The sequence below is a fragment of the Scyliorhinus canicula genome, chromosome 8, assembly GCF_902713615.1.
Source record: "Scyliorhinus canicula chromosome 8, sScyCan1.1, whole genome shotgun sequence".
Taxonomy (NCBI): Eukaryota; Metazoa; Chordata; class Chondrichthyes; order Carcharhiniformes; family Scyliorhinidae; genus Scyliorhinus; species Scyliorhinus canicula.
The window spans coordinates 185,892,854-185,904,906 of NC_052153.1; the positions used below are offsets into that span (position 1 = coordinate 185,892,854).

Consider the following 12,053-nt stretch of genomic DNA (forward strand, 5'->3'; position numbering starts at 1 on the left):
ACTTACTGTTTTCCTTTTTAAATAGCTGTAGAAACTCTTGCTGTTGGTTTTATGAGCGGGATTCTCCGACCGTTCACAGCAGCGGATTTCTCCAGTCCCACTGCGGTGAACGGGAGATTTGGCCGAGCGCCTGATTCTCTGACTCGCTCGCAGCGGTAGTGGGGCGGACTTGCAACGGAGAATCCCGGCCTCTACCTCCAGCTAGCTTTCTCTCGTGCTCTAATTTCTCCCTCCTTCCTGCTCTTTTAGCCATTCTTTGCTGCCTTTCATGTTATAAGAGCCCATGGTGTTCAGGGTAAGATCCTGGCATGGATAGAGGATTGGCTGACTGGCAGAAGGCAGAGAGCGGGCATAAAGGGGTCTTTTTCAAGATGGCAGCTGGTGACTAGTGGTGTGCCTCAGGGGTCTGTGCTGGGACCACAACCTTTCACAATGTACATTAATGATCTGGAAGAAGGAACTGAAATGAAAATGAAATGAAAATCGCTTATTGTCACGAGTAGGCTTCAAATGAAGTTACTGTGAAAAGCCCCTAGTCGCCACATTCCGGTGCCTGTCCGGGGAGGCTGGTACGGGAATCGAACCGTGCTGCTGGCCTGCTTGGTCTGCTTTAAAAGCCAGCGATTTAGCTTTGTGAGCTAAACCAGCCCCTAAGGCACTGTTGCTAAGTTTGCACATGATACAAAGATTGATGGAGGGACAGATAGTATTGAGGAAGCAGGGGGGCTGCAGAAGGACTTGGACAGGCAGGAGAGTGGGCAAAGAAGTGGCAGATGGAAAATAATGTGGCAAAGTGTAAGGTTATGCACTCTGGTAGGAAGAATGGAGGCATAGATTATTTTCTAAAGCCTTATGAAATCAGAAGCCACAAAGGGTTTCAGGAGTCCGAGGTCAAGATTCTCTTAAGGTTAACGTGCAGGTTCAGTCAGCTGTTAGGAAGGCAAATGCAATTTTAGTATTCATGTCGAGAGGGCTGGAATACAAGACCAGGGATGTACTTCTGAGGCTGTATCAGGCTCTGGTCAGACCCCATTTGGAGTATTGTGAGCAGTTTTGGGCCCCGTATCTAAGGAAGGATGTGCTGGCCTTGGAAAGGGTCCCGAGGAGGTTCACAAGAATGACCCCTGGAATGAAGAGCTTGTCATATGAGGAGTGGTTGAGGACGCTGGGTCTGCACTCATTGGAGTTTAGAAGGATGAGGGGGGGGGGATCTTATTGAAACTTACAGGATACCGAGAGGCCTGGATAGAGCGGATGTGGAGAGGATGTTTCCACTTGTAGGAAAAACTATCACCAGAGGGTAACTCCATCTCAGACTAAAGGGATGATCCTTTAAAACAGAGACGAGGAGGAATTTCTTCAGCCAGAGGGTGGTGAATCTGTGGAACCCTTTGCCGCAGAAGGCTGTGGAGGTCAAATCACTGAGTGTCTTTCAGACAGAGATAGATAGGTTCTTGATTAATAAGAGGATCAGGGATTATGGGGAGAAGGCAGGAGAATGGGGATGAGAAAAATATCAGCCATGATTGAATGGCGGAGCAGATATGATGGGCGAATGGCCTAATACTGCTCCTATGTCTCATGGCCTTATATCACTTGTTGCTCTATAATACTAAGATAGTTACCACATTCCTTCGTCATAAGGACACCTGGATTTTCACACAGGCATGTTGCGTGGGCCTGCTCCCAGGAAAAATATTTCAGCTGAACATTGCAGGTGCTCCTTGTTACAACAAAAAAAAACCTGTTCGGTAGAGATGTTCCCCTGGTAGTCGCCCATTAAAAGGGGACGCAGCAAGTCTACGGGAAATACTTTCAGTGTAAGAGTACTCCCACTTGCATGTATTAACAAAATAATTGAAGATAGTTTGCACCAGAACGATAGTTCAAAGAGTTTGCTTTGGCATTCCACAGGTAATCCTGAAATTCTCCTGGAATCTGCTACACCGCAGCAACACGAGGTCTGCAACTGTCTGCTGTCTCACAGTGGAACGTAGGCACCGAGTGAGGGGAATAGAGGATGGGAAGATGGCCATTCGGCCCCTCAATCCTGCTCTGTGCACATCGATTTCTCATATAGAGGGTTTCCCAAGAATATAATATGTTGCTTTGCCTGTCCGCTTGCCCAAGCTCTTTTTTGCCCCCCCCCCCCCGCCCCCCCCCCCCCCCCCCCCCCGGAATATGATGGAACGAAAGTCTCTCCTTAACTCTTTTGTGATCAGCAGTAATGGGCAACCAGAGGCAGCCACTCCCGGCCAGGTAAACAGGATTTCCACAGTGAGCAATAACTGTTCAAGTCATAGAATCCCGCGAGTGCAGGAGGAGGCCATTCGGCCCATCGAGTCTGCCCCCACCCCCTGCTCTGAGAGAGCACCCCCACCTAGGCCCACTCCCCCGCCCTGCCTCCATAACCCCAGTGAACCTTCGCATCTTTAGACATGAAGGGGCAATTTAGCATGGCTTTCCACCCGATCTGCACATCTAAGGACTGTGAGAGGAAACCAGAGCACCCGGGGGAAACCCACGCCGACAGGAGGAGAACGAGCAAACTCCACACAAGACAGTCACCCGAGGCCGAAATCGAACCCGGGCCCCTGGCGCTGTGAGGCAGCAGTGCTAACCACTGTGCTACTGAGTTGCCAAGGGAACCATGACAAATTGCCCAATATTCTTCCAAACTATTTTGGTTGGGGGAAGTGGCAAAAAAAGGATGAGGAGGGAATCCTGGGAATGCCTGAACTGCAGACACCTCGGATCAGCACAGCTTTGAGATGTTTTTCCGCGACTGTTGTTCGCTACACATGAATTATAGTCCTGAGTGAAGGAATGCTCTTATCCCAACTGTTTCCTCCAAGATAAGATGCTGATATTCTTGGAAGGACCCAGTGAATTCTCGAAGAACCTGGCTCAAAAATCAGGATTGTGCCCGAGATACCTCCTATCCACATTGTGTTATATCGGGCCAGGACTGAAATTGGGGGTTATATCAGCTATATACGCACACATTTGATTGTAGGTCCATTGTATGGAGAAAGAATGAATAAAACTATTATTTTTTTTCCTTTATTCTTTTGTGGGATGTGGACATTGCAGGCAAGGCCAGCATTTGTTGCCCATCCCTAATTGCTCGTAAACTGCGCGGCACTTTAAGAGTCAACAACATTGCTGTGGGTCTGGAGTCACATGTCAGCCAGTCCAGGTAAGGATGGCAGATTTCCTTCCCTGAAGGGCATTAATCAACCAGATGGGTGTTTGCAACAATCAACAACGGTCATCATTAGACTTTGAATTTATGATTTCCAGAATTCCAGGGCAGCACGGTAACACAGTGGTTAGCACTGTTGCTTCACTGCGCCAGGGGCCCGGGTTCAATTCTCGGCTTGGGTCACTGTCTGTGCAGACTCTGCACATTCTACCCATCTGCGTGGGTTTCCTCCGGGTGCTCCGGTTTCCTTCCACATGTCCCGAAAGACGTGTTTGTTAGATGAATCGGACATTCTGAATTCTCCCTCTGCGTACCCGAACAGGTGCCGGAGTGTGGCGACGGGGGGGAATTTTCACAGTAACTTCACTGCAGTGATAATGTAAGCCTACTAAAGATTATTGTTACTTTTTATTGAATTCAAATTTCACCATCTGCCGCGGCGGGATTCGAACCCAGGTCCCCAGACGATTACCCTGGGTCTCTGGATTACTAGTCCAGTGGCAATAGGAGCATGAGGAGCATCTGCGAGAAAGGGGGTCTGTCAGTATTGGTGGACGGTGCATTAGGAGAGTCTGTCGGCTGAATTGAATTCCTCTTGGCTCAGTTTGGGGCAGCACGGTAGCATTGTGGATAGCACAATGGCTTCACAGCTCCAGGGCCCCAGGTTCGATTCCGGCTTGGGTCACTGTCTGTGCGGAGTCTGCACATCCTCCCCGTGTGTGCGTGGGTTTCCTCCGGGTGCTCCGGTTTCCTCCCACAGTCCAAAGATGTGCAGGTTAGGTGGATTGGCCATTCTAAATTGCCCTTAGTGTCCAAAATTGCCCTCAGTGTTGGGTGGGGTTACTGGGTTATTGAGATAGGGGGAGGTGTTGACCTTGGGTAGGGTGCTCTTTCCAAGAGCCGGTGCAGACTCGATGGGCCGAATGGCCTCCTTCTGCACTGTAAATTCTATGATAATCCTATGATAATTCTATGAGTTCCTACACTCAGTCAGTCAGTCAGGCATAAGACTGGGTCTCATGATTGGGGATCACTGCCCCAAAAACCTTGGAATCCTTGCAAAGTCCAACGTAGCTCAACGGGGTTGAGGCACTTTACGACGCTGTGACAACACAATGAGGTGACGGAGAAATGGCAGCGTTGCCTTTCCTTTCTTTGGAGTCGGAGCAGGTTTGTAACTTGTGTTGGGAGGTGTCGGAGAGCCGGCAATGGACCCAGACAGAGGGCAACCCGTGAATCAGCTTGGATCAGAGCTTGGCTGCCACGTCTGAATCGGCAAGAAATTTATTTCTCACCTTGCCTTGGTAAAATTGATTAGTCTGTGTAAAAGCATAGAGATAGATGGACAGACAGACGTATAGAGAGATAAAAATATATATAGAAATACCGACATGCACATCAATGGACAGACATATGTTTTAAGAAATAAAAATAAATAATCAATAACCGTTATTGTCACAAGTAGACTTACATTAACATTGCAATGACGTTACTGTGAAAAGCCCCCCAGTCGCCACAGTACACAGAGGGAGAATTCAAAATTCTCAGCTGGTACGGGAATTGAACCCGCGCTGCTGGCCTTGTTCTGCATTCCCGTACCAGCCTCCCCGAACAGGCGCCGGAATGTGGCGACTAGGGGCTTTTCACAGTAACTTCATTGAAGCCTACTCGTGACAATAAGCGATTTTCATTTCATTCATTTCATTTCATCACAAACTAGCTGTCTAGCCCACTGAGCTAAACCAGCACCAGACAGAAACAGACAGACGTTTGGAGAGATATGTAGAAAATATTTAGATTGATGGCTTGATTCCAACCCTTCTGGTTTTTTCTCATCCAAGGTAATAGATTCTGTTGGTGAACACCTGTTTTATCATTTTAAACACCCCAATTGAGCCACCCCTCAATTTTCTGTATCACTTCATTGGCATTCACAAGAAATCCCAAGCCTAAAACCATTCAACAAGAACAGGTTTCCATTACATTAAAGAAGGTGTGGCATTTACCAGGGGCTGGTTTAGCACACTGGGCTAAGTCGCTGGCTTTTAGAGCAGACCGGGCAGGACAGCAGCACAGTTCGGTTCCCGCACCAGCCTCCCCGAACAGGCGCCGAAATGTGGCGTCTAGGGGCTTTTCACAGTAACTTCACTGAAGTCTACTTGTGACAATAAGCGGTTTTCATTCATTCATTTCATTTCACCCTCTGCCCCTCACCCCAAATCCCTCACGTCGTTAGCCTACCTGGGCACAGGGTAAGCTGGGCACTACACGATATGGTGCCTGCGAGATTGGTAGCTGTGCAAGTAAACCTTCCGACATCTTCCGCAAAGGTTTCAGCGATCACCAGGCTGCAGATTTCTTCCTCTGAAAGAATCAAGACAATTGTATTTCTGTACGACTTCCTCATAACTCTGACACGACGTGCTGCTCACAGGTGGGATTCCAGCTCATTGGACATTTTACCGGCACATCAGAACAAACAACATACAGTGCAGAAGGAGGCCATTCGGCCCATCGAGTCTGCACCGACCCACTTAAGCCCTCACTTCCACCCTATCCTCATAACCCAATAACCCCCTTCCTAACCTTTTTTTTGGTCACTGAGGGCAATTTATCACGGCCAGTCCACCTAATCTGCACGTCATTGGACTGTGGGAGGAAACCGGAGCACCCGGAGGAAACCCACGCAGACACGGGGAGAACGTGCAGACTCCGCACTGACAGTGACCCAGCGGGGAATTGAACCTGGGACCCTGGCGCTGTGAAGCCACAGTGCTATCCACTTGTGCGACCGTGCTGCCATTCAACAAGGAAGCTCACCGGGTTTTACAAAATAAGCCTGAATACCACCTGATGCATCAATAATATATTATTTCGAATGCCAGGTCATTTGTACGCAAATGGTGCGTTCTAGCCTCGCGTGACGAGTGCTCTCTGGAGCCCAGGAGAATGGGGGGGGGGAAACTCTCAAAGATGTACATTTTTAGGAGAGGTTGACAGGGTAAATACTGAGAAAATGTTTCTTTTGGCTGGAATGGCAAGAACCAAGGGTCATAGATTCAGGATAAGGGGGTGGCCATTTTGGACTGGGATGACGAGGCATGTCTTCACTCAGGGAGGTGTGAATCTTTTAAATTTACTTCTTCAGAGGGCTCTGGATGCATCTGGGTTAGGTGATGAGAAGGCGGTGGCGAGTTACATCCTTTAATCACTGGTGTGAGTATACCCACGATGCTGGAATCATGAGCTATAGTGGGAAGGTGGGGTTTAAGTTGGAGTCATGATCTTATTGAATGACGAAGCAGGCTGGAGAGGCCAAATGGTCTCCTTCTGCTCCGATTTCCTCTCCTTTGTACGTCAGCCAGAACCCAGATGGCCTTTACGTGCCTCCGGACCCTCAGCAATCCAGTTGCCTCAAAACATCCCATGGAAATGGCCCAGCAAATCACTCCATTGCACTGAACCGCGGCAAGAGGCAACAAACCTAAAACCGGCCGGACCATCCGGCATTGACCTCAGCACCGGGTATGACAAAGAAACGCGAGGACAGGGGATACATGGGAACACCACCACCAGCAACTTTACCTCCAAGTAGCACATCACCCTTACTTGGAACTGTATCGCTGTTCCTTCACCCTCACTGGATTCAAAGACCTGTACCCCTCTCCCTAACAGCGCTGTTGGTGTATCTACACCACATGATCTGCAGTGGTTCAAGAAGGCGGCTAAAAAACAACTTCTCAAGGGCAGTTAAAGATAGGTAACAAACACTGGCCTTGCCAGAAAAATCTACATTCCAGGAACGGATAAAGAAACTACATCACCCACTGGAACATGGAGATATAAAACCTAGGAGCAGAGTAGGCCATTTGGTCCTCCGAGCCTGATCCGCCATTCCACAAGATCTTGGCCTATCTGACTGCAGTCCCAATTCCACGTTCCTGTTTCCCCTCCCACCCCACCCCCATAACAATTGACTACCTTTGTCTATCAAATGTCTGTCCAACTCAGCTTTGAATATATTCAATGACCCATCTACTGCTCTCTGGGGTGGAGAATTCTCCAGAATAACGACACTCGGAGGAAAAAAATACCTCATCCCCACCTTAAAAGGGAGACTGCTTAGTTTCAAACTGTGTCCCTCAGTTCTAGCCCCATCACAAGTGGAAACATCCTGGTATCCACCCCTTCAAGTCCGCTCATGACCCTGCACGTTTCAATAAAATAACCTTTCATTTTCTAAACAGCACGGTAGCATAGTGGTCAGCACATTTGCGTCACAATTCCAGGGTCCCAGGTTCGATTCCCCGCTGGGTCACTGTCTGTGCGGAGTCTGCACGTTCTCCCCGTGTCTGCGTGGGTTTCCTCCGGGTGCTCCGGTTTCCTCCCACAGTCCAAAGACGTGCTGGTTAGGTGGATTGGCCATGCTAAATTGCCCTTACTGTCCAAATTGCCCTCAAATGTTGGGTGGGGCTACTGGGTTATGGGGATAGGGTGGGGAAGGTGTGGGCTTGGGTAGGATGCTCTTTTCAAGAGCCAGTGTAGACTCGATGGGCCAAGTGGCCTCCTTCTGCACTGTAAATTCTATGATTCTATGGGTTTATGCCAAATCAGTTCAGCCTTTCTTCATAAGTAAGCCTTTAAAACTAGGATTGAGTCAAGTGACCTGCTCTGAACTGTTTCTAAAACAATTACATTATTTTTCAAATAGGGAGACCAGAACTGTACACAGTATTCCAGATGTGGTCTCACCAAGGCCCTGGACAGTTGCACTGACATTCTGAAAAGGAGTCCATTTGGGATTCAAAACATTAATTCTGTTCCTCTTTCCACATATGCTGCCAGACCTACTGAATTTTACCAGCACTTCCAAGTATCCTCCGAAAACCATTTGAATAATGGATTCTCGGAATTTTCCCGATACAGATGTTCAGCTTACTGACCTAAAGGCTTCCTGCATTCTGGGTCCCTCAATTCTTGAATAAAGGTGTTACATTTTCTATTTTCCAATCCGCTGACACTTTTCTAGCATCTAAGAAACTTCAGAAGATCCTTTACCGTCTCTGCAACCATTAATTTTAAGGCCCTAGGATGCAAGCCATCCGGTCCTGGGGACTTGTCGCTGTTTTAGGTCCAATAGTTTTTCCAGCGTCTTTTCCCTAGTGACGGTGATTGTTTTACACTCCTTCCCTTTCACTTCTTGAGTTTCAAGTAACAATGGGAATGCTTTAATCCTTCTACAGTGCAATGTTTCCTTCATCTCCTTGTTTTCCATTAAGAATTTCCCAAACTCACTTTCTCGAGGATCAACACTTGCCTTGCATACACTTCCTGTTTAAATACTTGAAGAAACTCTGACTTTTTAAAATCAGTTTTATATTGCTGGCTAGCTTTCTCTCATACTCTAACTTCTCCCCTATTTATTATACCGATACTAGCTGTATTATTATTATTATTAGGGGCAGCATGGTGGCGCAGTGGGTTAGCCCTGTTGCTTCACGGTGCTGAGGTCCCAGGTTCGATCCTGGCTCTGGGTCACTGTCCGTGTGGAGTTTGCACATTCTCCCCGTGTTTGCGTGGGTTTCCTCTGGGTGCTCCGGTTTCCTGGCAGGTTCCTGGTGGGTTAAATGCGATTTGAAGTTTGCTTTATGTCCGCAAACATCCAACTAAAGCATCCCAACTTTGCTGAACTTTGGCAGTTATTTATCAGAGAGAAGAAACTCGAGAGGCGATCTCGCCACCTGAAGCGAATAGGCAGACAACATGAACGCGCACGCATTCTGCTCCATTAAGGATTAGCACTGCTGAAGAATCTTACCAGGCTCCACGGCTGATCGAGGCTCTGAGCGACAAATCAGGACCAGGTTACATGGAACAGAAAAATCACAATGTTAGCTCATATACTTGCTCAAAGACAATTGCTCAATACTCGAGTGCAGGATTTCTACTTTGGAGATGACTTTGACAAACGATGCAGAAGCATTGCTCGGTCTACTGGCGCACAGTAGTCGGTTTCTTAGTACATTAAAATAATTACATTCAGAAGCATTTAAAATGTTCCTGCCTGTGTCCTTGTGACTAAAAAAGCTACATTTTTAGAGCTTGCTCCAGTGGCCCGCAAACCGAGGCAGAAACTTGCCACAGTGACGCATTCGATTTGGGGCAGCGATCAGAATAGCCAGCGGTGCCAACTTTGGGCAGAGGGATTTTTTTTTAAAAAAGCTAACATGAAAGCTCGTGGAAACGTGGGGCTGGATTCTCCAATTCTGGGGCTATGTCCCCACGGCGGCCTGGGAACTGTGGCGTTTTATGCCAGAAAATAACCGGTGCAAAACGGCCACCGAATCCCCATTTTGCTGGGGGATAGCATGGTGGTAGCATAGAGCACCTGGCTCTGGCTGTCGATACGGTCCGGAGAATTGCCGGGTCCCTGGCCGCTACATGGCGGACGCTGCTCGCGGACCCGGCCCGCCCAATAGCCCCCCCCCTTCGGCCGGGTCATGCGCCCAGGACCACCCTCCCCCTACAGTCCACACAGCCCAAAAAAAGTACCCCCCTGCCCGCAGATCAGCCCTCCTCTGACTGTGGCAGCGCTGGACTGCGTCCAGTCTGGCGGGAGCATCGGGGGGGGGGGGGGGGGGGGGCCTCAGGCAATGTCCTGAGGCCGTTGATACGTGGCGCTTTGGAGGGGGCCGAGCATCGCCAAAGCGGCGCCATCCCCCGATTCTGTCGGGAACTTGGATTCTCCTGCCGTTCGCCGAACGCGATTTCGGCGTCGCCGACTGGAGAATCCAGCCCGTGGTTTGCGTTTAAAATTCCACGATCTGCTGTGCCGCTTTGGGAGAATGCTGCTGAGGAAACCAACTGAACCCAGTGGAGGCCCCAGGCTGCGAGATGTTTAATGATGTGCATTACTTTTCTGAAGGATTCGGAAGTCAGGAGAGTCTTCAATCTCTGTTCCTTGTCTGAGCCAGTGAATTTTAACCGGCGGGGTCCCCTTTACTCGACATTCCAGCACCACCACCTGACCCTCGGACGCAGAGATGTCTTGTAAGACCTAAAGTGAGACAAGTGTTACCTTTATCGTCCACTTTACTGCTCCTATTACAACTTATTAGAAATTTCTCCTCATCTCCAGATGAAATATGAAAATGGCTTACCCCACATCTTGAGAACATGACCTCTTGTTCTCGACCCCCCCCGCCCACCCCCCACCACCCCAGCCGGAGGAAACAATGTCTCTGCTTGCAGTTTGATCAGTCCGATCAGAATCTGAGCCATTTCAATGACGTTCCCCCTCATTATTCTAGATTGCTGTGAATAGAGGCCTATGCGATCTAATTTCTCCTCATATAACAAACGGGCCATCCCAGGGACTTTCACTGCACTCCCTCAGTGGCAAGTATATATTTTTTTCGATAAGGAGACCAAAACGGCACAAAATACTCCGGGTGTTTTTAAAAAAAAAAATCCATTTACGGGATGTGTGCATCGGTGGGTAGGTCAGCATATTTCCAATCCCCAGATACTCTGAGGTGTAGGTACCCCCACTGTGCAGTTAGGGAGGGAGCTCCAGGATTTTTCCCCAGTGATAGGTGAAGGACGCCGATATATTTCCAAGTGAGGATAGTGAGTGACTTGGAGGGGAACCTCCAGGTGGTGGGGTTCCCAGGTATCTGCTGCTCTTGTCCTCCTATATGGTAGTGGTCTTGGGTTTGGAAGGAGCTGTCTAAGGAGCCTTGGTGAGTTACTGCAGTGCATCTTGTAGATGGTACACACGGCTGCCACTGTCCGTCGGTGGTGGTGGGTCTCAATGTTTGTGGAAGGGGTGCTAATCAAGGGGGCTGCTTTGTCCTGGATGGTGTCGAGCTTCTCGAGTGTTGTTGGAGCTGCACTCACCCAGGCAAGTGGAGAGTATTCCTGCACACTCCTGACTTGTGCTTTGCAGTTGGTGGGCAGGTTTTGGGGGATCAGGAGGCGAATTACTCTCTGCAAGATTCCTAGCCTTTGACCTGCCCTGGTAGCCACAGTATTAATATGGCTAGTCCAGTTCAGTTTCTGATCGCTGGTAACACCCAGGTTGATGAGGTCTCACCGATACCCTGCAGTAAGACGTCCTGGACTCATGAGGGGGAAACTCATTTTAGGCTTCACTACTCTCGGCAAAGCGAGAACTGACTGCTGGCCTGAAAAACTCAGGTGAAGTCTCAGGCATCGTTATCCTCACTTGCATTTAGAAGGCGCCTAGAATGCAGCAAAATGTCCCAAGGTGCCTCACAGGGGCTGCAACAAACAAAATTTGTCAGAAAACCTAAGAAGGAGGTAGATAGCTAGAAGCTTAGTCACAGAGGTCGGCTCGATAGGGTGGTCTTAAATCAGCAGAGAAAACTAGAGGAAAGAATTCCGGGAAGGAATTCCAGAGTTTAGTGTCTGTATAGCTGAAGGCATGGGGGTGGGTGGGGGAGGGTGGGGGGGGTCGCAGAAGAGAGTGGATTTGGAGGAGCCTGGAGATCTCGGAGGACTAAAGAGCTGGAGGAGGTTGCAGATGCAAGGAAGGGGTAGTGGTCAGCGAGGGGCTAATGGGGATCGAGCCAGGAGTCCAAGGGGCTTTGCTGGGTCCATTGGCCAGTTTTATTGGCTTTGCATCTTGTTTTCTATCTTGATGTCATGGGCACCTCCAGAACCTAACAACCAAAATAGCAGCAGATGCACTTCTGACTTGTTTGGGATTAAAATGAAAAAAAAATGAAATGAAAATCGCTTATTGTCACGAGTAGGCTTCAATGAAGTTACTGTGAAAAGCCCCTAGTCGCCACATTCCGGCGCCTGTTCGGGGAGGCTGGTACGG

The 12,053-nt window shown here is 49.0% G+C and overlaps 1 protein-coding gene across 7 annotated transcripts in view; it reads right to left on the minus strand.

The window, feature by feature from the left end:
- Positions 1-12,053, minus strand: part of palld (palladin, cytoskeletal associated protein) — a 499,404-nt gene that overhangs the window by 212,376 nt on the left and 274,975 nt on the right. For all 7 annotated transcript variants that reach the window (XM_038805828.1, XM_038805826.1, XM_038805829.1 and 4 more), the window contains 3 exons: positions 10,121-10,262; positions 9,024-9,047; positions 5,447-5,569 (listed from right to left, as the gene is read on the minus strand). In XM_038805828.1, coding sequence (XP_038661756.1) covers positions 5,447-5,569; positions 9,024-9,047; positions 10,121-10,262 — 289 coding nt within the window. The remainder of the gene's footprint in view (positions 1-5,446; positions 5,570-9,023; positions 9,048-10,120; positions 10,263-12,053) is intronic.